Here is a 27,693-nt window from a genome sequence, read left to right on the forward strand (position 1 = left end):
TTTCTAATGGTCTGAGAATCCTTTAGTTACCTTTTGGAAAACTCCAAGCGGGCTGTCATGTGCCTTTTATTGAGGAGTGGCTTCTGTCCGGCCACTCTACCATAAAGGCCTGATTGGTGGAGTGCTGCAGAGATGGTTGTCCTTCTGGAAGGTGTTCCCATCTCCGCAGAGGAACTCCAGAGCAACCATAAGGCTCTTGGTCACCTCCCCGACCAAGGCCCTTCTCTCCCGATTGCTCAGCTCAAGGAAGAGTGTTGGTGGTTCCAAACTTCTTCCATTTAAGAATGATGGAGGCGACTGTGTTCTTGGGGACCTTCAATGCTGCACAGTTTTTGGTAACCTTCCCCAGATCTGTGCCTCGACACAATCCTGTCTCTGAGCTCTATGGACAATTCCTTTGACCTCATGGCTTGGTTTTTACTTTGATATGCACAGTCAACTGTGGGACCATTATATAGGCAGGTGTGCGCCTTTCCAAGCCATGTCCAATCAATTGAATTTACAACAGGTGGACTCCAAGTTGTAGAAACATTGCAAGGATGATCAATGGAAACAGGAAGCACTTGAGCTCAATTTTGAGTCTCATAGCAAAGGGTCTGAATACTTATGTTAATAAGGTATTTGAGTGTTTTATTTTTAATACATTTGCAAAAATGTCTAAACTGTTTTCACTTCATCATTATGGGCTATTGTGTGTAGATTGATTAAATTAAATCCATTGTATAATAAGGATGTAACGTAACGATGTGGAAAAGTGAAGGGGTCTGAATACTTTCCGACTGTACTGTATATACAAAAATATAAACGCAACAACGATTTTACTTAGTTACAGTTCATGTAAGGAAATCGGTCAATTGAAATAAATGAATTAGCCCCTAATCTATGGATTTCACATGACTGGGCCATGGGTGGGCCTGGAAGGTCATAGGCCCACCCACTTGGGAGCCAGGCCCAGCCAATAGTAATTCGTTTTTTCCCTGCAAAAGGGCTTTATTACAGACAGGAAATACTCCTCAGTTTCATCAGCTGTGAGGGTGGTTGGTCTCAGACGATCCCACAGATGAATAAGCCGAATGTGGAGGTCCTGAGCTGGCGTGGTTACACATGGTCTGCAATTGTGCGTCCGGTTGAACGTACTGCCAAATTCTCTAAAACAACATTGGAGGCGACTTATGGTAGAGAAATGAACAGGTGGATGGATTACCTTGGCAAAGGAGAAATGCTCATTGATAGTGACCAAAATCAACAACCTAAAACTGTCCCAAACAAAGGATTAAAACAAGCTTATATTTTGGGTTCTGATTGGGTACGACAATTGAACTCCGCTCATGAAGCATATAGTGAGGGGGAAAAAAGTATTTGATCCCCTGCTAATTTTGTACGTTTGCCCACTGACAAAGAAATGATCAGTCTAATTGTAATGGTTGGTTTATTTGAACAGTGAGAGACAGAATAACAACAACAAAAAATCCAGAAAAACACGTTAAAAAATGATTTGCATTTTAATGAGAGAAATAAGTATTTGACCCCTCTGCAAAACATGACTTAGCAAAACCCTTGTTGGCAATCACAGAGGTCAGACGTTTCTTGTAGTTGGCCACCAGGTTTGCACACATCTCAGGAGGGATTTTGTCCCACTCCTCTTTGCAGATCTTGTCCAAGTCATTAAGGTTTCGAAGGCTGACATTTGGCAAGTCGAACCTTCAGCTCCCTCCACAGATTTTCTATGGGATTATGGTCTGGAGACTGGCTAGGCCCCTCCAGGACCTTAATGTGCTTCTTCTTGAGCCACTCCTTTGTTGCCTTGGCAGTGTTTTGGGTCATTGTCATGCTGGAATACCCATCCACGACCCATTTTCAATGCCCTGGCTGAGGGAAGGAGGTTCTCACCCAAGATTTGACGGTACATGGCCCCGTCCATCGTCCCTTTGATGCGGTGAAGTTGTCCTGTCCCCTTAGCAGAAAAACACCCCCAAAGCATAATGTTTCCACCTCCATGTTTGACGGTGGGGATGGTGTTCTTGGGGTCATAGGCAGCATTCCTCCTCCTCCAAACACGGCGAGTTGAGTTGATGTCAAAGAGCTCCATTTTGGTCTCATCTGACCACAACACTTTCACCCAGTTGTCCTCTGAATCATTCAGATGTTCATTGGCAAACTTCAGACGGCATGTATATGTATTCTTGAGCAGGGGGACCTTGCGGGTGCTGCAGGATTTGAGTCCTTCACGGCGTAGTGTGTTACCAATTGTTTTCTTGGTGACTATGGTCCCAGCTGCCTTGAGATCATTGACAAGATCCTCCCGTGTAGTTCTGGGCTGATTCCTCACCGTTCTCATGATCATTGCAACTCCACGAGGTGAGATCTTGCATGGAGCCCCAGGCTGAGGGAGATTGACAGTTCTTTTGTGTTTCTTCCACTTGCGAATAATGGCACCAAATGTTGTCACCTTCTCACCAAGCTGCTTGGTGATGGTCTTGTAGCCCATTCCAGCCTTGTGTAGGTCTACAATCTTGTCCCTGACATCCTTGGAGAGCTCTTTGGTCTTGGCCATGGTGGAGAGTTTGGAATCTGATTGATTGATTGCTTCTTTGGACAGGTGTCTTTTTTTTACAAGTAACAAGCTGCGGTTAGGAGCACTCCCTTTAAGAGTGTGCTCCTAATCTCAGCACGTTACCTGTATAAAAGACACCTGGGAGCCAGAAATCTTTCTGATTCAGAGGGGGTCAAATACTTATTTCCCTCATTAAAATGCAAATCAATTTATAACATTTTTGACGTGTTTTTCTGGATTTCTTTGTTGTTTTTCTGTCTCACACTGTTCAAATAAACCTACCATTAAAATTATAGACTGATCATTTCTTTGTCAATGGGCAAATGTACAAAATCAGCAGGGTATCAAATACTTTTTTCCCTCACTGTATTCATCAAGAAACAAATATATACTGCAACAAATTATAAATGCATGTAAACTGTTGGTTTCATGAGCTGAAATAAAAGATCCCAGAAACGTACCATACGCACATAATGCTTATTTCTCGGCAATTTTGTGCCCAAATTTGTTTACATCCCTATTAGTGACTAGGCTAAACCAATGCTTCTATTGACGTCTAACAGGCTTGTTGTCTGTGACCTGTTAAACATTACTCCTAATGTCCATATTTACCTACTTCTTCAGACGTGGAGAATATCAATAACATCTCAGTCATTCTCTCCTCTTCCACCCTTCAGTTACATTTATCCTGTACTGTGGATTGGGAGCTGACAACGGTTGCATTCATTAGGCACCAAACAGGAGAGAACTGAATTAAACAGGGAGGTATTAACTGTACTTGTCAAAAAAAGAAACACTCTGTCATTTTCTGTTGAAAAGCATTTCAAAACGTTTTGTTGTGCCCTAATGAACAAGGTCAAAGGCAGGTATTAAGAATGCCCACCTGAATTGAAATCTCTTGATTTGATTCATTTTCTTCACTCTGTACACATGCACAGTCAAGAAAACTAACATGATCTCCTGCGGAAAAAATGTAAAGGTTCCATTCGTGTTATTTTCATACCATCGCTTCACAATGTCTTCTTTTATGAGAGGCCAGAGTTTGAAATGGCCAGTTAACCTGTTGAGGATCTTATCCCGATCTTATCCCGGTATTGGGATTCATTGTCATGTGACCATGGCGGGGAATTCAAAACTGCAAGAGTAATCATTTCAAAAAATCAAATAATCAACTATTTTCCTCCATTTGAAAGATATATCTCCTAAATCTAACCACGCTGTCCGATTTTCAGAGGCATTACGGAGAATGCATAAAGTTAGGTTATGTGAGGAGAGTACATTGACAATAGCTGCGTGTAATGTTTAGCCAATTCAAAGAAGGGCATCAACAGACAGAAAACTAGCTAGAATTATGCACTTACCTTTGACAATCTGCATCAGATGACACTCATAGGACATTATGTTATACAATACATGCATTTTTAGTTCCATCAAGTTCATATTTATATCCAAAAACAGCATTTACAGTCGCGGTGAAATTCAGAATTTTTTTCGGCTCGAATGCACCCAGTGAATCCAGCATTACAAATCACGGAATTACTATTCGAAAACATTGGTAAATTATAATATTGTCATTCAAAGAATAATATATTATCATCTCGTAATTGCTACCGAAGGGCCAGATCTCAAAATAACTTTACTGGGAAATCACATTTTGTATAAACTGGGTACTATGCTAACAACAATAAGCTATATGCTAAGCTAAGCTAAGCTATACCGTTAGCATTAGCATCATCTAATATCGATAATAACATTCTAAATATCCCCTTACCTTTGATTATCTCCATCAGAAGGCGCTGCCAGAGATCCCAGGTCCAGAACAAATGTGGTTTCTTTTGACAAAGTTCATAATTTATGTCCAAATAGTTAGCGTTCAGTAGGCTCCCACAAAATGAGGTGGGCAGTGTAAAGTCACGTCGAAAAACTAAAGAAAACCTAGTAAATAATCTATTTACGTTTGTTTAAACATGTCAAACGTTGTTTAGCACTAATCTTTTGTTCCATTTTTAACGTGAAACATCAGTAAACATCAGTAATATTTTCACACAACCTATCAAGTGTCTAGAATAAACGATAATGACAAAGGCACTCTTCTCAGATTCATGCGCAGGCGCAAAAAATGAAGTGATGACGTGTCAACTTGTAAGCTTTCTAATTCGGTGTGTATTTATCACAGATGCTTCAAACAACTTTCTAAAGATCGTTGACATCTAGTGGAAGCAGTAGGAGTTGCGAACTGAATCCTTTCTCACTGTGGTATCTTTAAAACAATGACACTAAATAGTACAGTCACAAAATTCTCTTTTTTTTTTATCTATTTTTCACAGGTTTTTGCCTGCAATATGAGTTTTGTTATACTTACAGACACCATTCAAACTGTTTTAGAAAATTCAGAGTGTTTTCTATCCGAATGTGTTAATAATATGCATATCCTAGCTTCTGAGTTGGTGTAGGAGGCAGTTAAAAATGGGCACATATTTCTTTCAAAATTCTCAATACTGCCCCCGTGGCCCGTAGAGGTTAAAGGAGATGTGGTTTGGAGGCTACTCTGAGTGATGTTGCCTGTAAGGTATGAACTGTTGATGACCCATGAGAGACCGAGGCCCAGTGAGTGGGTTGCAGTTGTCGGAGTCCATGAGACGCTGCCAGAAAACGGCTGTAATTAAAACTCACCGTTTCAACATTCACAACAGGCAACTACAGGCTGAGTTGAAAGTGCTCGAGTGGCTCTGTGTTTGGGTCTGTTTCAGGGCTGGGAATTGCCAGGGACCTCACAATACGATATTGTCGAGAAATGTTGGTGCCGATATGAATTGCAATTCTATACAGTGAGCTCCAAAAGTATTGGGACTGTGACACATTTTTTTGTTTTGGCTCTGTACTCCAGCACTTCTATTTTTGTTTACAATAAAAGTGACTCCAAAATTACACAATACTTTATTTACTATTCATTTCTATTAGGCACAAAATAATCTGAAACACAACCAAAACAAACAGCAAATGCATCCAACAATTTTTTTGTGACAAACTTGATCAAGTCATTGTGTGCTACGAATATGGGACCAGATTTAATACACATAAGTGAATTTGTCACGATACTTTTGGTCACCTAAAATAGGGGGACTATGTACAAAAAGTGCTGTAATTTTCTAAACGCTTCAACCGATATGGTGAATATACCCTCAAATTAAAGATGTCTGCACTTTAACATCGTTTATCATTTCAAGTCCAAAGTACTAGAGTACAGAGCCAAACAATTGCAATTTGATACTGTAACTTTATTGCAGTTTGATGTTCCAAACATATTGCTCCTGCAGAGAGATGAGAGAGCCATGAGAAAACAAGTTTTGATCAGTCATGGAATTAAGTACTTAAAACAAATTAGCTCCTTTTTTAAAAAAAATATGGAGAACAAGCAACGAAGGAAAAATGTTTTGGTGCAGGTACAGCCAACTTGTGCAAAAATCATATTGCGATATTGTCAAATAATATCTCAATATGTAATTAGCAATTATTTGTATTTTATTTTAATTTTGCACCTCACGAGTCTGTTTTCACCTGAGGGTAAACTGCTTTCCCACCACTGTGCGTAGTAGACCTAGGCTATTTCACTGAATGGTCAAGGAGTTTGCCAGCTAATGTGGATAAATGCATAGGGTAGCCTACATGTAGGCTTATACAGATTTGTCTGTTTCTACTGAAAGCAAAGTGTTCATGTCTTTAGGAAGTTGTTGTTGTTGCACACTCTTTAGGAAAGTAAACTAGCAAAGTGTCTTCCTGCTTTGTGAAAAAGGTTTACACCGGTGCTTCATGGTCTGCAGAGGTATCTGCTTCTCCTATGTTGTTAATCTGCAGTTTGTCACTAAGGCCCTCCTATGCGTTGTTGTGGAAATCGCCTGGATTTCCTCTTTTAACCCGTGGGAATGATGTCACCGCAAGGTCTTTGACATTTTGTCCCTCTTCCTTTTTTATGAATACTATTATTGGATACTCTGAGGCGCTGGAATGTGTGTTCTGTTTATGATGGATGTATTTTGGTGTTGTCTTGTTGCATTGTCCCGTCCTCCAGAACACCATTCGTTAAGCACTGTTTTACCCGATTGGCTGGGAGTATTTAAAATAGTCCTGCGTTTTGTCTTTGGTGGTATGGTCTCGGTCTTGTGATAGACCACACCTTAATATAAAAACAACCTATGCCAAGTTAGGCTATGCCATGTTAGGTAGGCTTCCTATCTGGGAAGCTGGGAAAAAGAGGGAGTTTTGGATTTGGCAATGAGATTGCTATGCATTAAAGGGAAATTCCCTCTCGAGGTTGATCTTTAGGGGATGTTGGATTCAGGACTGAGATTGTGGTTTTTAAATGCTCAGTCCAACATAGGGCTGGGCGATATATCAAATTAATTTCAATGTATGTTTAGTGCGATGTTCCAAATGCTTATATCGCAAGATTCAAGGTAAAAAAAATTCTCTCCAGTTTTTATGACCGTCTTTTTGGTCTTGTCTCCTTCTGTGTTCACTGTGCACTTTCCCACTTCTACACAGACACCAAGCCCCCTTGACACTCTAAACAACAAAGACTAAAGAACACTTCTTCCTCACTGACAACAAGCAGTTTAAACTCTCTTTTTGCATTTGAGGTTTGGTCCAACAGAATCGGTCAAATGGACACTGAAACGCTTAGAAACGTCGTACAGTTAAATAATGAACTTTTCTAACCAAATCAAATCAAATTTATTTATATAGACCTTCGTACATCAGCTGAAATCTCAAAGTGCTGTACAGAAACCCAGCCTAAAACCCCAAACAACAAGCAATGCATGTGAAAGAAGCACGGTGACTAGGAAAAACTCCCTAGGAAAAACTCTCTAGAAAGGCCAAAAACCTAGGAAGAAACCTAGAGAGGAACCAGGCTATGAGGGGTGGCCAGTCCTCTTCTGGCTGTGCCGGGTGGATATTATAACAGAACATGGTCAAGATGTTAAAATGTTCATAAATGACCAGCATGGTCAAATAATAATCATCATAGTAGTTGTCGAGGGTGCAACAAGCACGTCCGGTGAACAGGTCAGGGTTCCGTAGCCGCAGGCAGAACAGTTGAAACTGGAGCAGCAGCATGGCAGGGTGGACTGGGGACAGCAAGGAGTCATCATGCCAGGTAGTCCTGAGGCCTGGTCCTAGGGCTCAGGTCCTCCGAGAGAAAGAAAGAAAGAAAGAAAGAGAGAATTAGAGAGAGCATATTTAAATTCACACAGGACACCGGATAAGACAAGAGAATACTCCAGATGTAACAGACTGACCCTAGCCCCCTGACACATAAACTACTGCAGCATAAATACTGGAGGCTGAGACAGGAGGGATCAGAAGGCACTGTGGCCCCATACGATGATACCCCCGGACAGGGCCAAACAGGCAGGATATAACCCCACCCACTTTGCCAAAGCACAGCCCCCACACCACTAGAGGGATTTCTACAACCACCAACTTACCGTCCTAAGACAAGGCCGAGTATAGCCCACAAAGATCTCCGCCATGGCACAACCCAAGGGGGGGGGCGCCAACCCAGACAGGGAGACCACGTCAGTGACTCAACCCACTCAAGTGACGCACCCCTCCCATGGACGGCATGGAAGAACACCAGTAAGCCAGTGACTCAGCCCCTGGAATAGGGTTCGAGGCACAGAATCCCAGTGGAAAGAGGGGAACCGGCAAGGCAGAGACAGCAAGGGCGGTTCGTTGCTCCAGCCTTTCCGTTCACCTTCACACTCCTGGGCCAGACTATACTTAATCATAGGACCTACTGAAGAGATAAGTCTTCAGTAAAGACTTAAAGGTTGAGACTGAGTCTGCGTCTCTCACATGGGTAGGCAGACCATTCCATAAAAATGGAGCTCTATAGGAGAAAGCCCTACCTCCAGCCGTTTGCTTAGAAATTCTAGGGACAATTAGGAGGCCTGCGTCTTGTGACCGTAGCGTACGTGTAGGTATGTACGGCAGGACCAAATCGGAAAGATAGGTAGGAGCAAGCCCATGTAATGCTTTGTAGGTTAGCAGTAAAACCTTAAAATCAGCCCTTGCCTTAACAGGAAGCCAGTGCAGGGAGGCTAGCACTGGAGTAATATGATCAAATTTTTTGGTTCTAGTCAGGATTCTAGCAGCCGTATTTAGCACTAACTGAAGTTTGTTTAGTGCTTTATCCGGGTAGCCGGAAAGTAGAGCATTGCAGTAGTCCAGCCTAGAAGTAACAAAAGCATGGATTAATTTTTCTGCGTCATTTTTGGACAGAAAGTTTCTGATTTTTGCAATGTTACGTAGATGGAAAAAAGCTGTCCTTGAAACAGTCTTGATATGTTCTTCAAAAGAGAGTTCAGGGTCCAGAGTAACGCCGAGGTCCTTCACAGTTTTATTTGAGACGACTGTACAACCATCCAGATTAATTGTCAGATTCAACAGAAGATCTCTTTGTTTCTTGGGACCTAGAACAAGCATCTCTGTTTTGTCCGAGTTTAAAAGTAGAAAGTTTGCAGCCATCCACTTCCTTATGTCTGAAACACAGGCTTCTAGCGAGGGCAATTTTGGGGCTTCACCATGTTTCATTGAAATGTACAGCTGTGTGTCGTCCGCATAGCAGTGAAATTTAACATTATGTTTTCGAATGACATCCACAAGAGGTAAAATATATAGTGAAAACAATAGTGGTCCTAAAACGGAACCTTGAGGAACACCGAAATTTACAATTGATTTGTCAGAGGACAAACCATTCACAGAGACAAACTGATATCTTTCCGACAGATAAGATCTAAACCAGGCCAGAACTTGTCCATGTAGACCAATTTGGGTTTCCAATCTCTCCAAAAGAATGTGGTGATCGATGGTATCAAAAGCGGCACTAAGATCTAGGAGCACGAGGACAGATGCAGAGCCTCGGTCTGACGTCATTAAAAGGTCATTTACCACCTTCACAAGTGCAGTCTCAGTGCTATGATGGGGTCTAAAACCAGACTGAAGCGTTTCGTATACATTGTTTGTCTTCAGGAAGGCAGTGAGTTGCTGCGCAACAGCATTTTCAAATTTTTTTGAGAGGAATGGAAGATTCGATATAGGCCAATAGTTTTTTATAATTTCTGGGTCAAGATTCGGCTTTTTCAAGAGAGGCTTTATTACTGCCACTTTTAGTGAGCTTGGTACACATCCGGTGGATAGAGAGCCGTTTGTTATGTTCAACATAGGAGGGCCAAGCACAGGAAGCAGCTCTTTCAGTAGTTTAGTTGGAATAGGGTCCAGTATGCAGCTTGAGGGTTTAGAGGCCATGATTATTTTCATCATTGTGTCAAGAGATATAGTACTAAAACACTTTAGTATCTCCCTTGATCCTAGGTCCTGGCAGAGTTGTGCAGACTCAGGACAATGGAGCTTTGGAGGAATACCCAGATTTAAAGAGGAGTCCGTAATTTGCTTTCTAATGATCATGATCTTTTCCTCAAAGAAGTTCATAAATTTATTACTGCTGAAGTGAAAGCCATCCTCCATTTGCGAATGCTGCTTTTTAGTTAGCTTTGCGACAGTATCAAAAATAAATTTCGGATTGTTCTTATTTTCCTCAATTAAGTTGGAAAAATAGGATGATCGAGCAGCAGTGAGGGCTCTTCGAGACTGCACGGTACTGTCTTTCCAAGCTAGTCGGAAGACTTCCAGTTTGGTGTGGCGCCAAACTGGAACCATACCTTTTTTATGTCTCAACTCCCAAAATGTAGAATAGAGCAGACCCTACTAACATGAGAGTATCAATAAACATCATTTTGGAAAATGTAATGCAGCATTGTGGTACCAAATACCGCTAGCAGCGTTTTAGCAACAGACTGTTATGTGCTAGCTGTCTGGTCTGTGTTTTAATAAATGTGCAGTGAGCATACAAATACTGATTTATAATAGGGTTGGGTGGTATCCAGATGTTCCACACACAAAACAATTTCGGTAACAGGGATCTTGATCCAGGAGAGGGTTGTATGTCTCTGCTGTAACCAGGACACTTGATCTTGACATCTAGCCACTGGGCTAGCAAGTTAGCAAACCAAATGCTTACCTGGAGCCCTGAGCTGGATGTCATTTGTTTGACACATCTTAGATTTCTTATGGTTATAAGCAGTGGTGTAGTGCGATGCTCCCGTGATGGGGGGATGCCCCCAACCCAAAAAACAAAACCCAAAAAGTTTAGAAAATCATACTGTCGGTATTTAGAAATATACCATATAAACGATATATCACCCAAACCTAATTTCTATAAGAAATTGGCAACTCCTTCTGATTCTTAGTAGTAAGTATCTTATCCCGGTAGGCCACTTGATTTCAATATCTAAACAAAGTGAAGTTTGTTCAAACAGGTGGAGATGTACAGGAGGGTGTGTTCAAAGCAGTTCAACTGTTATACCATGTTAGCAAGCAAATACACCCATGTTGGCTAAACTTGAACTATAAAGATTAGCTGGCTACCCACTAGAAGGTGGGCTTGAGTGATTGTTTATGAGACCTGTGTTAATATTTTATAATGACGGCTACAAGAAGTTGGGCACGATTGCTGAATGTGCATATTCCGGTAAAATGTCTAACGAAATTGCATTTTCATAGACTTGAAAGCCAGATCAATGATTATTGCAAAAAAATGCAGGTGAAACTATTTTGATAAAATTATGAAATTATTAGTAGGTCTTTATAGTTGTGGAAGTCATATTTTTAGCCAAGGTATAATTTTACAAGCCCTGAATTCATTAAATTATTCCGGACTGTTTTGGAATGGGGTGTTTTGACCTTAAATTGTGGAACAAAGCTTTATTTAGAGAACATGAATCTCTCTCGTGTGTGTGTGTGTGCACACCATTCAGAAGTTTGGAGTCACTTAGAAATGTCCTTGTTTTTGAAAGAAAAGCTTTTTTTTTATCCATTAAAATCAAATTGATCAGAAATACAGTGTAGGCTTAATGTTGGAAATTGTAGCTGGAAACTGCAGATTTTTTTATGGATTATCTATGTTGGCGTACAGAGGCCCATTATCAGCAACCATCACTCCTGTGTTCCAATGGCACGTTCTGTTAGCTAATCCAAGTTTAGAATTTAAAAAGGCTAATTGATCATTAGAAAACCCTTTTGCAATTATGTTAGCACAGCTGAATACTGTTCTGATTTAAAGAAGCACTAAAACTGTCTTTTAGACTAGTTGAGTATCTGGAGCATCAGCATTTGTGGGTTCTATTACAGGTTCTGAGAAATGAAGGCTATTCCATGCGAGAAATGATCAAGAAACTGAAGATCTCGTACAACGCTGTGTAATACTCCCTTCACAGAAGAGCGCAAACGGGCTCTAACCAGAATAGAAAGAGGATTGGAGGCCCCGGTGCACAACTGAGCAAGAGGACAAGTACATTAGTGTCTAGTTCCCAATGGTGGAACAAGCTCCCTCACGACGCCAGGACAGCGGAGTCAATCACCACCTTCCGGAGACACCTGAAACCCCACCTCTTTAAGGAATACCTGGGATAGGATAAAGTAATCCTTCTAACCCCCACCCCCCCCTTAAAAGATTTAGATGCACTATTGTAAAGTGGTTGTTCCACTGGATATCATAAGGTGAATGCACCAATTTGTAAGTCGCTCTGGATAACAGCGTCTGCTAAATGACTTAAATGTAAACGTAGTTTGAGAAACAGACGCCTCACAAGTCCTCAACTGGCAGCTTCATTAAATAGTACCCGCAAAACACTAGTCTCAACGTCAACAGTGAAGAGGCGATTCCGGGATGCTGGCCTTCTAGGCAGAGTTCCTCTGTCCAGTGTCTGTTCTTTTGCCCATCTTAATCTTTTTATTGGCCAGTCTGAGGTATGGCTTTTTCTTTGCAACTCTGCCTAGAAGGCCAGCATCCTGGAGTTGCCTCTTCACTGTTGACGTTGAGACTGGTGTCCATCTGATTTTTAGCCATATCGTTCAGCCTTAGTCCAACATCAATGGCGTTCTCTCTCACTTTGTAGACAGACATTGGCTCATCTTACACCTGCAGGATGTTGCCGGCTTGTCAGACACAGAGAGAGAACAGCTTTCCCTGGAGCACGAGCCACGTGTTAACCTCTCTAGGGTATGTGGGACGAAATCGTCCCACCTACTCAACAGCCAGTGGAATCCCGTGGCACGGTATTCAAATACCTTAGAAATGCTATTACTTCAATTTCTCAAACATATGACTATTTTACACCATTTTAAAGACAAGACTCTCGTTAATCTAACCACACTGTCCGATTTCAAAAAGGCTTTACAACGACAGCAAAAGATTAGATTATGTCAGCAGAGTACCCAGCCAGAAATAATCAGACACCCATTTTTCAAGCTAGCATATGTCACATAAACCCAAACCACAGCTAAATGCAGCACTAACCTTTGATGATCTTCATCAGATGACACTCCTAGGACATTATGTTATACAATACATGCATGTTTTGTTCAATCAAGTTCATATTTATATCAACCAGCTTTTTACATTAGCATGTGATGTTCAGAACTAGCATTCCCACCGAACACTTCCGGTGAATTTACTAAATTACTCACGATAAACGTTCACAAGAAACATAATTATTTTAAGAATTATAGTTACAGAACTCCTTTATGCAATCGCTATGTCCGATTTGAAAATAGCTTTTCGGCAAAAGCACATTTTGCAATATTCTGAGTAGATAGCTCGCCATCACGGGCTAGCTATTTTGACACCCACCAAGTTTGGCACTCAGCAAACTCAGATTTACTATAAGAAAAATTGGATTACCTTTGCTGTTCTTCGTCAGAATGCACTCCCAGGATTTCTACTTCAATAACAAATGTTGGTTTGGTTCAAAATAATCCATAGTTATGTTCAAATATCCTCTGTTTTGTTCGTGCGTTCAAGACACTATCCGAAGGGTGACGTGCCCGACGCGTTTCGTGACAAAATTCTAAATATTCCATTACCGTACTTCGAAGCATGTCAACCGCTGTTTAAAATACATTTTTATGCGATTTTTCTCGTAAAAAAAGCGATAATATTCCAACCGGAAAACCCTGTTTTCGTTCAAAGACGTCGTCTCGTGCATGCGCCCCCAGTCTCATTGTTCTCTGATCGACCACTATCCAAATGCGCTACTGTTTTTCAGCAATGGGCTGCAAAGTCATCATTCAACGTTCTGCCGCCTTCTGAGAGCCTATGGGAGCCATAGGAAGTGTCACGTTACAGCAGAGATCCTCAGTTTTCAATAAAGAGAGTGTAGAAGGCCAAGAAATGGTCAGAGAGGGCACTTCCTGTAAGGAATCTTCTCAGGTTTTTGCCTGCCATATGAGTTCTATTATACTCACAGACACCATTCAAACAGTTTTAGAAACTTTAGGGTGTTTTCTATCCAAATCAAACAATTATACGCATATTCTAGTTTCTGGGCAGTAGTAATAACCAGATTAAATCGGGTACGTTTTTTATCCGGCCGTACAAATACTGCCCCCTACCCTAGAGAGGTTAAATCTGAATGACATTTAATCACAACAAGAGCTAAAGGTCTCCTGAATGTCCCTGAGGCTGTATAGTGTTAAATTAAACCTAGCTTAGCTCCTTGTCAACTCTTACTGTCCTCTCTTCACTGAGAGTACCTCTTCTGTCTAAACCCATTGATTGCATCATATGAGGTCAGTCTTTGAGATTCAAATTTTGTCCTTTGGTTAGTGTGAGGAAGAAACGCCCCACGGATTTGCCTTTTCCTGATCAGAATTGATAATTGGAACTGTTTACCTTAGCCGAACAAACCATGCTCTGTGTGGTCCCTGAGTTGGTCCTGTGTTGGAGGAGCACAGTGTCTGTATCCACAAAGTGTCTCAGAGTAGGAGTGCTGCTCTAGGATGTGTCCATACAGCCTACTCTAATTCATTATCACCACTCCTACTCTGAGACACTATGGATCCAAGCCCCGGTGTGGAGACGGGCTGTTATACCAGACTCCTTTCTATGAATTGGTGAATGGATAGGTTACAAAATGTTTGCTTCTGGCGGTTCCCTTTAATGGACAGATGTATTCTCGAGAAACTGGACTGCGTCATTGGACAGAAATGACACACCTCCCCACACCCATGAGCAAAAGCTTAACCTTAGTATTGTTTGTCTAAAACCCGATGGATTTCTGTCATTTCATTAACCTGTTGAGGACAGATGTTCCGCCTGCGGAACCCCTAGCAGCCAACAGCCAATGGCATCGCACGGCGCGAAATACAAAACCAACTAAAATTCCACAATTCAATTTTCTCAAACAATCAACTATTTTACACCATTTTAAAGATAAGACTCTCGTTAATCTAACCACATTGTCCGATTTTTAAAAAGGCTTTACAGTGAAAGCAAAACATTAGATTATGTTAGGAGAGTGCATAGACACAAATAATCACACAGCCATTTTCCAAGCAAGCATATATGTCACATAAACCCAAACCACAGCTAAATGCAGCACTTACCTTTGATCTTCATCAGATGACACACCTAGGACATTATGTCATACAAAACATGCATGTTTTGTTCAAGTTCATATTTATATCAAAAAACAGCTTTTTACATTAGCATGTGATGTTCAGAACTAGCATGCCCACCGCAAACTTCTGGTGAATTTACTAAATTACTCACGATAAACGTTCACAAAATACATAACTATTTTAAGAATTATAGATACAGAACTCCTTTATGCAATCGCGGTGTCAGATTTTAAAATAGCTTTTCGGCGAAAGCGCATTTTGCAATATTCTGAGTAGATAGCTCGGCCATCACAGGCTAGCTAATTTGACACCCACCAAGTTTGGTGCTCACTAAACTCAGAACTACTATTAGAAAAATTGGATTACCTTTGCTGTTCTTAGTCAGAATGCATTCCCAGGACTTCTACTTCAACAACAAATTATGTTTTGGTTCCAAATAATCCATAGTTATATTCAAATGGCTCCGTTTTGTTCGTGCGTTCAGGTCACTATCCGAAGGGTGACGCGCGAGCGCATTTCGTGACAAAAACATTCTAAATATTCCATTACCGTACTTAGAAGCATGTCAAACGCTGTTTAAAATCAATTTTTATGCTATTTTTCTCGTAGAATAGCGATAATATTCCAACCGGGCAACGTTGTATTCATTCAAAGGCTGAAAGAAAAAAATTGAAGTCTCGTGACCGCGCATCTCCAGTGTCACTGTCCCCAGGCTGACCTCACAAATTCTCCTGCTGTTCTTCGCCCAGAGACAGCAGACACCCCATTCCACTTTCTGGTGGCTTTAGAGAGCCAATGGAAGCCTTAGAAAATGTCACGTTACAGCACAGATGCTGTATTTTCGATAGAGATGCAACAGAAGGACAACAAATTGTCAGACAGGGCACTTCCTGTATGGAATCTTCTCAGGTTTTGGCCTGCCATATGAGTTCTGTTATACTCACAGACACCATTCAAACAGTTTTAGCAACTTTAGCGTGTTTTCTATCCAAATCTACTAATTATATGCATATTCTAGTTTCTGGGCAGGAGTAGTAACCAGATTAAATAGGGTACGTTTTTTTATCCGGCTGTGAAAATACTGCCAGCTATCCCAAAGAAGTTAAATAAGAAATTGATAGTATTATATGAACCATACAGCCAACATTCAAGGCAATGTTTGATTTGAGCCAATAAACTAAACCAGCAACAACTTCCATTGCGTCTTATTTTTCTGATGTACAACTTTCTGTCGCTCTTGCTGTCTTGTCCATATCTTGCCCTTATTATCCCCATGCTCCGCCCATGCAGCTGCTGTGTTGACCGGCATTGTAATGGATGCAATTATAGCCCAGGGGTGACCATTGGCAAATCTTAGTCATGTAGGCAGGAGTAGGAGAGGAGTCAATGCTGGGCTGGAGCAAAATAAAGCGGTTGTACTCCAGAGGGCATGCTAAACAACTTTTTTAGCACGGCTGTGCTGTGGTCATAGGTACAGGGTGGAGCAGAGTAAAAAAAGGTTGTTTTGCACAACCTCGAGTGTACAATAGCTTTTCTACAACGGGTTACCATAAATGTTTTTAAATGTTATTTTGATACATTTATTCATAGGCTACTTTCATCCCTCAACGAAAATATAGGCGTAGTTCTGACATCTGTGGTTGCTAGCCAAGCCAGCTGGCTGTTGACTCTATCGGTTTGGTTGCCAGAGACGCGACCCATACGTTAAATATTTTTTTTCTATGTCTATGGACCTGACCCAGTTGTCCGTCCTGGCTGGCAACGCTCTTATCCCTTGCTAGCTAGCAAACTACGGCTAACACAGTCAGCTCAAACAGTGCAGCTAAAATAACAGCAAAGTAGCTGCAATTGCAGTTGTTTAAGATGTTTTGGATACATTCATAACAATGAGCTAATGATGTGTGATTTTTGCCTGCCATAGAAAATGTGCTCTCTCGTCAGGGCACTGTTCATAGCTGTGTAGTTGGTTAGCTCCTAACGCAATTACTTCAAACTGAAGCTGGTAGGTGAGACTTACATGTGGTGAGACTTACATCTAATGGTTGTATAAAATGAATGAATAAGGATAAAGCTATTTGGAATATGTTGGGATGCTTATAAGATGTTAACGTGAGAGAATTGTATTTTCTGTTTAAAGTTTTACCAAGTCATCGGCACGCCCCCAGGGACACAGACAGGACCTGCCGTCATGAGACAGCCTTTTCTGTGTTCCGAATGTAAACCCCACCCAGATTTTCTATCACCAGACCAGCTTACCTCGAAGAGAGGGCCAAGGTTTGACCATGCATTCCTCGTTCTGAACTTTAACCATACCACGTGGTTAAACTCTTAGACTATTGAAACCGACAGAATAATAACAAGTCTTTGATATGAATTACTAGTCTGCAGCTAGGAATTCGGTATCATTGAATGCGAAGACCGACGAAGCATCCGTCCTATAATGACATTAATGAATGTCACTTTGAGAGAGCGAGAGAGAGAATTTTGATTGCAATTGTTCCCGAATGAGTGAGCGTTCATGTGCAAAGGATTAGCGTTTCAATTCTTAATATTTATCAACTCTGTAGTGCCTTCTCAGCTGACCCCACCCCCCTTTTTGTCTAACAAGCCGGTTTAGCCCACTAGGGCACATTCGCCTATCATTTCCTTGTAACCATATCGGTTTGATTATGCATTTCTGTGAATTGTTTAGTAAATAAATGATTTTAAGACAATTGATGTATGGATGACTCATAGTGAAGACTGGGTTCGTGCAGATAAGCAACAATTTACGACGTTTGGAATGAGACTGACGAGGTAAAGAATACGTCATTAAATCAGAAGACTCAGAGATCAGATATTATGATATCTGAAAGTTATATTAGGAAAATTATAACTTTGTAATCTGAATATTTTCCTTGGTGCCCCGACCTCCTAGTTAATTACAGTTACACGATAATCAGTTTAATCGCATAATAATAATTACAGAGTTATTTGATAAACATGTCTTCCGTTTTAATGATGCCAAAGACACGACACTGTTGTAGAAGCCTGTACTGCACACCTCCAGGCAGGACTGCTATTGGACATCCCTCTAATAAATCCTGCTCCTCCTTCCCCTGTGGCTCCTTGGTTACTGACTGCAATGTTGTTTTGTTGTTGACCAACAGGTGCAGTTCCAGAAGATCCAACAGCTACGTCAGACCCAGACCAGGGCCCAGTACTATGGAGGCTCCCTGCCCAACGTCAACCAGATTGGCAACGCTAGCGCTGACTTCCAGGTGAGCCCCCCCTTAACAATCATGCTCCCTTTTTTTTCTCCAATGTTTTATATTCAGTGCCTTCAGAAAGTATTCATACCCCTTGACTTATTCCACATTTTGTTGTTACGGCCTGAATTCAAAATGGATTAAATCTTTTTTCTTTCTTGTCTCAGCCATCTACACACAATACCCCATAGTGACAAATTGAAAACATGTTTTTAGACATTTTTGCAAATGTATTGAAAATAAAATGCAGAAACATCTAATTTACTTAAGTATTTACACCCCTGATTCAATACTTTGTAGAAGCACCTTTGGTGGCAATAACAGGATTCTATTACACAGGACTCGGCCTATAACCAAACAGCGCTGCAGTAGGCCTATATGCAAGTAGGCCATTGCCAAATATGGATCTGTGCCATTTACTTTGAACTGGACTGTGTTTACAGCTGTGGTCATGAGTAGATGTGTTTGTGTTGAGATCAAAGTGAGAGCAGCATGTAGCCATGTGTGCACATTTAGTTCATATCCTTTACTAGTTAGTGAGTTATTAGGCCAGGTACAGATCATTTGGAATCAGGAATAGAGGAGTGACGACATCTTTGAAAAGCGAGTAGGTAAAGAGCTTATTTTTGTCTTAAAGGGGCAGTGTTGTATTTTGAGACATGCTTGAATAAGCTAAGTAGCCAATAGGCAGAGGGTAGCATCATTTGTCTGATTGTCTGTAGTAATGGTATGGGAATAATGTATTTTATTTTGTAAAGTGGTTTCTTCCATCAAACACAACAACATTGTCAGTCACCTCCTGGATAAACAGGTTAATGTCAAGCCTAACATTGGCTGCTACTTTAGGCTGAGTGATAGAACAGCTATTTCCTTGTAAAAATGTTATGAGATGCATTATTAACTTCTCCATGCTCAAAGGGATATTCAATATCTGCTTTATTTTTACCCATCTACCAATAGGTGCCTTTGACATTATGTGTAGGCCAGTGATAGATATCTATCACTGGCCCACACACACGCATATATATATATATATATATATTCAATCTCTCTCTCTTTCTCTTTCTCTCTCTCTTTCTCTGCCTCTCTCGCTTTCTCTTTCTCTTTCTCTGCCTCTCTCTCTCTGCCTCTCTCTCTTTCTCTTTCTCTGCCTCTCTCTCTCTGCCTCTCTCTCTCAAATTCAAGCTGCTTTATTGGCATGAAAAACATTGTGTTAATATTGCCAAAGCAACAATGTATACATTGTAATACAATTTTAAACAATAACAAATAATAATATAACATGGCAGTAAATAATAATACAAAATTAAAAATAATAACAATAAAATAATAGTAGAATGCAATAAATATAAAAATCTAAATATGGAAAATGATTCTATAACTAACTTATAACTAAATAACGGTCATCTTCACCATTACATCAGTACTACAACTACCATCGTCATTACTACTACCACCACCATCACTAAACTGTTATCATTACCATTACTACCCATACCACTACTATTTGGAATGATAAACAACAATAATAATAGAAATAACAGTAATAACAATAATAGTAATAATAAGTAAGTTACTGTTTACTATGCAGATGTTGTTATTATTCAGTGTCCCTCAGGCTATGGCAGGCAAATACATATTTGGCTGCAAGAGGAGCCATTGCTCCTTCGCCCATGAGTATTCTTAGTTCTTCCTCTGGGTTTAATAAGTTCAAATTTGGAATAAATGTAGTCATTTCTGTGAATAAGGAATCTCTTTGTGAGGAATATTTATCACAGTAAAGGAGAAAGTGCATCTCTGTCTCTACCTCCCCTGTCGTGCAGTGACCACATACACGCTCCTCTTTGGGTAGCCATGTCTTTTTATGTCTGCCGGTTTCTATTGACAATCGGTGGTCACTCAGCCTGTACTTGGTAAGGATCTGTCTCTGCCAGGTGGTCACTCAGCCTGTACTTGGTAAGGATCTGTCTCTGCTTCGTATCTCTGACAGAGTAGAGATAATCAGCCAATTCATATTCTCTGTTTAGGGTCAGATAGCAATTTAATCGGCTTTGGGATTTTGTTTCGTTTTTCCAATGTTGTAAATATGAGTCCTTTGATTGGTTCATGATTTTGTTTATTTGAATTCTTTCTTTTGAAGCAGTGCTGGTGTCAGCTTGGTTGGTGAGGTCCAACACCAGCTGACTGAGAGGGCTCGTTTCTGGGCTCAGCTCTTGGGTTTGGAGTGCTTTAAATTGTAGACTTGAATTTGGACTTGAATTTAGATGTAGCCAAAATTTTAAAGATCTTTTCTGTATTTTCATTATTATTGGAAAGCGGCCCAATTCTGCCCTACATGCATTAGTTGGTGTATTTCTCTGGACTTGTAGGATTTTCCGACAGAATTCTGCATGTAGGGCTTCAATTGGATGTTTGTCCCACATTTTAAAGTCCAGTTTATTGAGTGGCCCCCAAACCTCACTTCCGTAAAGAGCTATTGGTAGGATTACACTGTGAAATATTTTGGTCCAAATTCTAATTGGGATGTTGATTTTGAATAATTTCATTTTTATTGCATACAATGTTCTGCGGGCTTTTTCTTTGAGTGTATTCACTGCCATATTAAAGTTTCCCGATGCAGATATGGTCAGACCAAGGTAGGTGTAATTTTTAGTGTGTTCAATGATGGTGTTGTTCAGGGTGAATTTATATTTGTGTTTCTGACATCTGGTTTTCTTTTGGAAAATCATGATTTTCGTTTTTTGGAAATTTACTGTCAGGGCCCAATTATGGCAATATTGCTCTAGAATATTAATGTTCTGTTGAAGACCTTCTTTGGTTAGTGATAGAAGTACCAAGTCATCAGCATATAGCAGGTATTTCACCTCTGTGTCAAATAGTGTGAGTCCTGGTGCTGGAGAATGGTCCAACATGTCTGCTAATTCATTGATATAAATGTTGAAAAGGTTTGGACTCAAACTGCAGCCTTGTCTCACACCTCGACATTGTGAAAATAATTATGTTCTTTGGTTTTTGATTTTTATTGCACATTTATTTTCTGTGTACATACATTTTACTAAGTCATACACCTTACCACCAAGCCCACTTTGGAGAATTTTGTAGAATAGCCCTTCATGCCAAATAGAATCAAATGCTTTTTTAAAGTCAATAAAGCAAGCAAAGATTTTGCCCTCTTTTTTTTGGTGGACGTGTTTATTGATTAGCGTGTGTAAGGTGTGTATATATGGTCAGTAGTGCGATGGTTAGGGAGAAAGCCAATTTGACATTTACTTATTACATTTTTTTCTTGAAGAAAGGTTTGAATTCTTGAATTCAAAATGCTACAGAAAACCTTTCCTAAGTTACTGTTTACGCAAATTCCCCTGTAATTATTGGGGTCTGATTTGTCTCCACTTTTGTGGATAGGGGAGATGAGCCCCTGGTTCCAGACATCAGGGAAGCAGCCAGAAGTTAAAACCATGTTGAACAATCTAAGCACAGCATTTTGCAACTCAGGTGTGCTGTTTTTCAGCATTTCATTTCTGATGTTGTCTAGACCACAAGCCTTCTTTGATTTAATAGATTTGAGCTTTTCATTTAGTTCTTGTTGGGTTATTGGGTAATCTAATGGATTTTGGTTGTTTTTAATGACTGATTCAAGGATGTTCAATTTTTCTTTAATTTCTAATTGGTTCTGTTGTAAGTCTTTTTGTGGGATGTTTTTGTATAGATTATCAAAATACGTTTTCCAAATTCCTACATCTTGTATGGCTAATTCCTGTGGCTTTGTTGTGCTTAAATTGTTCCACATGTCCCAGAACTGATTTTGGTCAATTGCGTTTTCAATTTCATCAAGTGTCTTGTTGGTATAATTCAATTTCTTGCGTTTCAGTGTTTGTTTATACTGTTTCAGAGTTTCAAAATATTCATATCGTAGCTCTGGGTTGTTTTGCTGCTTATGTTTTTCATTTGACATTTGTCTTAGGTGTTTTCTGATTGTTTTACATTCATTATCAAACCATTTATCAGAAACATTTTGTTTTTTGTTTCTGAGGTTGGTTTTCTCAAATTTGGTTTTCTCAAATTTGCTTTCGATGCTGCTTTTTGGAATATGCAGTTGATGTTTTGAGTAGCCGAATTGACACCATCTTTATTGTTTTGGTATTGTGAGTTATTGAAAAACTGTATAGAGTTCATTATTTCATTTGAGTTCAACGTTTCAATGAATCTCTCTGCACTGTTTGGAGCCCATCTGTACGATGGGTTTATGTTGTAGAGTTTATTGGGCTGTTTTTTGAATGAGTATTGCCGGTTAATTTCTTCAGAAACACGTTGATCTGACTGTGATCTGACAATGGTGTCTGTGGTCTGACAGTGAATGCACTAATGGAGGAGGGGTCGATGTCAGTGATGGCATAATCGACTACACTTGTCCCAAGAGCTGAGCAGTAAGTAAACCGACCTAAAGAGTCCCCTCTGACTCTACCATTAAGCATGTACAGGCCTAAGGCTCGACAGAGATTCACTAACTCCTTCCCATTTTTGTTCAGTATTTGGTCAGGACTTTCTATTATTTATAATAGGGCTACTGTACAAGGAGGGGTGTCCACATATGTGGTGGTTACCTCCCTCATCAGTGTAGTCAGGCTCAGAACCTGTTCTTGCATTGAAATCTCCACAAAGAAGCACTTTACCCTCTGCCTGAAATGTAATGATTTCTGTGTGGAGATTGTCGAAAAACTGATCATCATAATATGGTGAATCTGAAGGAGGAGCATAAGCTGCACATATGTATACATCATTGTCACAGTAGATTGTACCTTTGTTAAGTTTTAGCCAAATGTGACTGGTACCTTTTTTCATTTCATTCAGTGCTAAGTCCTGCTTATGCCAAATGATGAGTCTCGGCCCCGTTTAACATTTTTATGTTTGATTGATGGTAGTAAACTTTCTCTATAGCCTGAGGGACACTGAGTATCTGTCTCCACGACACCATGTTTCCAGTAGGATTATGATGTCCTGTCCCTTGATGTTTTTAATCAATTCTGGATTTGTTTTATAACCAAAATGTGAAGAGTATAGTCCCTGGATATTCCATGAGCTGATAGTTAATGATCTCATTTATAATAAGTGATATTCACTGGTTTGAGTAAAGTACATTGAAAAAAAACAAAATAATATACATACATACATACATACATACATACATACATACATACATACATACATACATACGTACGTACGTACGTACGTACATACATACGTATGTAGTAGAGTTAAAATGGTTATTCCAGCAAACTTCAAATTATTAGAATAGTACACAACGCAGAACAGAACAATCAGGTTGAGGGTCAGTGGCCAAAGCCCGCGAACAGGAATATTCCAAGTTCAGACAGAAGGGGGGAGTCAGATCACCAGGAACTTTACTTTTGGTTTCTAATTTTAATTGTTGCGCTACTGGTGATGCCTGTTGATGTTAGGTAGGCAGCTACAGTAGCTGAATGATGTTAACATCTTCAGGTTTTGTTTCATTAAATGTATTTTATTTTATCTGGGTGCTTACGTCACCTACTAACACCCTGGTACTACCCTTAGCTCCCGCTCTCCTCAGTCTGAGAAAACACTGAGAGAGAAAGGTACGGGTTGCAGATTACTCCTTTGTAGAAGTCCGTAACGTGAAATAAATAAAACGTCCCAAGGTTAATGCTGTAGATATTGTTATAAGGGGATGTGAGACTATCGAAACACGTAACTTTCAGTTTTATTGTTGTTATTAATATAGTTACAGAGTGCTAAAAGTGTTGCTAGCTAGCATGACTTTCTGTGATGCAGAAGGCTAGTTGAGCTGCCGACTAGTGATGGTGGTGCATTATGGGGGATGTAGTTTTTGCCCTCTAAGGCGATTTTACGTTGTAACTTGTTTGTGTTGCAGTGGTTTTGTACATGAGTTGTTGTATTTTGCTACTATCAACACTGAAAGTATCTAGCAATGTATTGGGGATGTGAGACAGGATATGTGTTTTACCTTTCTTCATGCTCCTGTGTAGAACAACTTGTCAGGCGTTGCATTGGAGACTGATGTGTTCCTGTCCTGTCTTTTCATAATACTATTGCAGGTATGGTTCTATTGTCTAAGAATTAAGATTATACATTCTTTGTATTAAGGACTGGTTATTATTTTATACTATACATTATGGCTTTATGTATGAGTGTGATTGTGAGAGTCTGAGAAAACACTGAGAGAGAAAGAACAACTTGTCAGGCGTTGCATTGGAGACTGATGTGTTCCTGTCCTGTCTTTTCATAATACTATTGCAGATCAACATAAAAGCCTTAAAGACAGCCGTGGTGTCGCTCTTCAATTCTGGGTTCTCCTGTGGTGCATAAGAAACCCGCTACACATACATACATACATACATACATACATACATACATACATACATACATACATACATACATACATACATACATACATACATACATACATACATACATACATACATACATACATACATAACTATAATACCGGTGCCAATAAGAATGGAATAAGATTGCATGAAAAATAAGTACAATGCAATCTGCAACCCTGTGTGTGTGTGTGTGTGTGTGTGTGTGTGTGTGAATTAAAGAGTCTGTCTAGCTCAGTAGTCTGCATATTACTTGCAGTAGTTGGCGCACCTCTCCTATCTCTGATTGTTCTAGGTGTCTTTTGCCAGAGGTTACCTCAGCATATGTAGGCTGATGATCTGAATGATACATGGTGTGGACCGCATCATGTGGTGTACTTCTCTGAAGGACAGTGTTCTGTCCGACCCTGGAGTAGTGATCAGAGCTGTGTTGTGATGGGCCAGGTCTAGTAGAGCTGTGTTGTGATGGGCCTGGTCTAGTAGGGCTGTGTTGTGATGGGCCAGGTCTAGTAGAGCTGTGTTGTGATGGGCCAGGTCTAGTAGAGCTGTGTTGTGATGGGCCTGGTCTAGTAGAGCTGTGTTGTGATGGGCCTGGTCTAGTAGAGCTGTGTTGTGATGGGCCTGGTCTAGTAGAGCTGTGTTGTGATGGGCCAGGTCTAGTAGAGCTGTGTTGTGATGGGCCAGGTCTAGTAGAGCTGTGTTGTGATGGGCCTGGTCTAGTAGAGCTGTGTTGTGATGGGCCTGGTCTACTAGAGCTGTGTTGTGATGCGACGGGTCTAGTCGTGCTGTCCTGAGGCGGGTCCGGTCTGGTAAATCTGTGCTGTGTTTGGCCTGGTCTAGTAGAGCTGTGCTGTAATAAGCCGTGTCTGGCTCTTTTCTCCTGGGGATGGTGGAGGTACTGTTGTTTCAGAAGGTGGGGCGGGGGACCTCTGTTGGGGTGATGGGTGTGTGGGTCCCTGCCAAGTGTTGCATCTTTTAGGTCCTTGGCAAAGGTTCTGATACTGTCCTGATCAAGATGTACATTATCATATAAGTGTTGACATGTCAGAGTGGGGTGGTGAGCCGTTCTGACGTTGAGCAGTGAGGCACAGTCCACAGTGATCTGTTGATTTATTTTGTTGATCAACTGTCCTGGGAAGTCTTTTCTTGGTAGGAGGGTGGACACAACTATATTGGTTGTTGGGAACCGAGCCTGTGCCCGTTCTGCCACTCTTCTCACTGCCCCAGATACATTTTCACCTTTGGCATGAAGGTCGTTTGTGCCAGTGTGGATGATGATGTTGTCGGGGGTGTCAATCCTGGTCTGACTGAGTAGCTGCATTGCGCTGTCAGTTGTAGGACACCAGAACTTATACACCTGGTGTCTAGGGAATAATCTTTCCTGGACTAAGAACTTCCCATTTGAATCAATAAGGATTGCAGTTGTAGGTGATTGTCTGGGTGGAGCAGACTGGGAGACTGGTATTCTGATCTGGGCTGGAGCAGACAGGGTGGCTGGTAGGTTAACCCGGGCTAGAGCAGACAGGGTGGCTTGTAGGTTGACCTGGGCTGGAGCAGACTGGGAAGCAGGTAGGCTGATCTGGGCTAGAGCAGACTGGGACGCTGGTTGGCTGATCTGGGCTGGAGCAGACTGGTAGGCTGGTGCAGTGTCATCAGGCTGTGTGGTGGAGGCCATGCTGGTCTCAGGTTCTGCTTGTGTTATGCCAAGCTGGTCGACATGTTCTCTAGATGCAGAGGACAACATGACTAGCTGGTGGTTGAGGATGTCAATGTACCTCTCTCTTTGTTCTAGCTCCTTTCTTGTTGTGCTCAGAAGGTCTCTGAGGTCATCATTTGTCTGACTCAGTTTGGCCATTCTGCTTTCTAATTTAGCAATAGATGCTCTGCTCTCCTCCCTGAACTGTTTCATCTCTTCTTTTAGTTTTTGGACAGTGTCCTCCTCTTGAAGCTTATTCTCTCTGAGTTCTATGACCTCTGCTTCGACTAAAGAGAGGGTGTTGTGGAAACGTTGCATAGCAGGAGTTCTTGGTGTTGTAGGCATGTCCTTGGCTCTGTCTGCTGCAGGTGAGGTAGGTAGAGGGACACTGAGGGCTTCTTGCTGGGTCACAGGGGCCTGTTGGGGCCTGCTTTTCTCCATCTCCCTCCTTGACTTTTTCCTCAGTTTCTGAGATGATTTCAGCTTCTGCTTTTAGGGTAGCAAACCTATTCTCAAAGGCCTGGAGGCTTGAATCATTGCCTTGTATCAATACAGTTCCATTATTATATAAGTTCACTGTTTGGTACGTGTTGCTCTGGTCAGCTTCTTCAAAAATGCTGATCTGACATCCTTGGCTGATGCCTCTATTTTTTGAGAAAGGGAAATGGTTGCAAATAACCCTTTTCCATATGTGCCCTCGTTTGGTATTAAAAATGAAATTTGCTCTTGTTTTGCAACTGGTAAGATCTGCAAACAGGCATTCATTGTTCTGTCTCATCAACAAACCTTTGAAACTTTTCTTAGCTTTCTCTGTTTGGATGTCTGGTGGGTAAACAATTTCCATAGCAACGCTGGTGATGTTGGCTACAATGTTGCAATAGAAGTGTTGTTTCTTGCATTATTGTCTCTTGTGTCTTTAGAGAACTATTTCACTTTGATATCCTTTTTCTTCTGTCCTGATTTTCTCTTTCTTTTCTTCTGTTAACTAGATATTCTTTGTTATTCTTCGTTAGCTAGCTAGCTTCTTCCAAAGAGTCCCTAGCAACTGCTTAGCAACTGGTAAACAATTCAGCTAGCTAAGATACTACAATTTTATGAAAAATAGTTACTTTTTCAAAAGCTATCTTCTTGTTTGTTGCTTGTTTTTTCTCTATTCAGTCTTGCAGTTTTCTTTTGCTTTTTTCCGATGTACTTCACTCTAAAAAACCATGTAAATTTCAATATTTGTAGAGCTCATTTTTCAGCAGCTTGCTGCTCAATTTGGAATCCGGAATCTCTCCTCTCTCTCCC

At 40.8% G+C, this 27,693-nt stretch overlaps 1 protein-coding gene across 1 annotated transcript in view; it reads left to right on the top strand.

The window, feature by feature from the left end:
* The window catches only part of LOC115204765 (CREB-regulated transcription coactivator 3-like), a 110,338-nt gene that overhangs the window by 6,134 nt on the left and 76,511 nt on the right, over positions 1-27,693 (top strand). The window contains exon 2 of the mRNA XM_029770471.1: positions 18,223-18,390. Within this exon, the coding sequence (XP_029626331.1) occupies positions 18,223-18,390 (168 nt within the window). The remainder of the gene's footprint in view (positions 1-18,222; positions 18,391-27,693) is intronic.

The sequence above is a fragment of the Salmo trutta genome, chromosome 12 (assembly GCF_901001165.1).
Source record: "Salmo trutta chromosome 12, fSalTru1.1, whole genome shotgun sequence".
Classification (NCBI taxonomy): Eukaryota; Metazoa; Chordata; class Actinopteri; order Salmoniformes; family Salmonidae; genus Salmo; species Salmo trutta.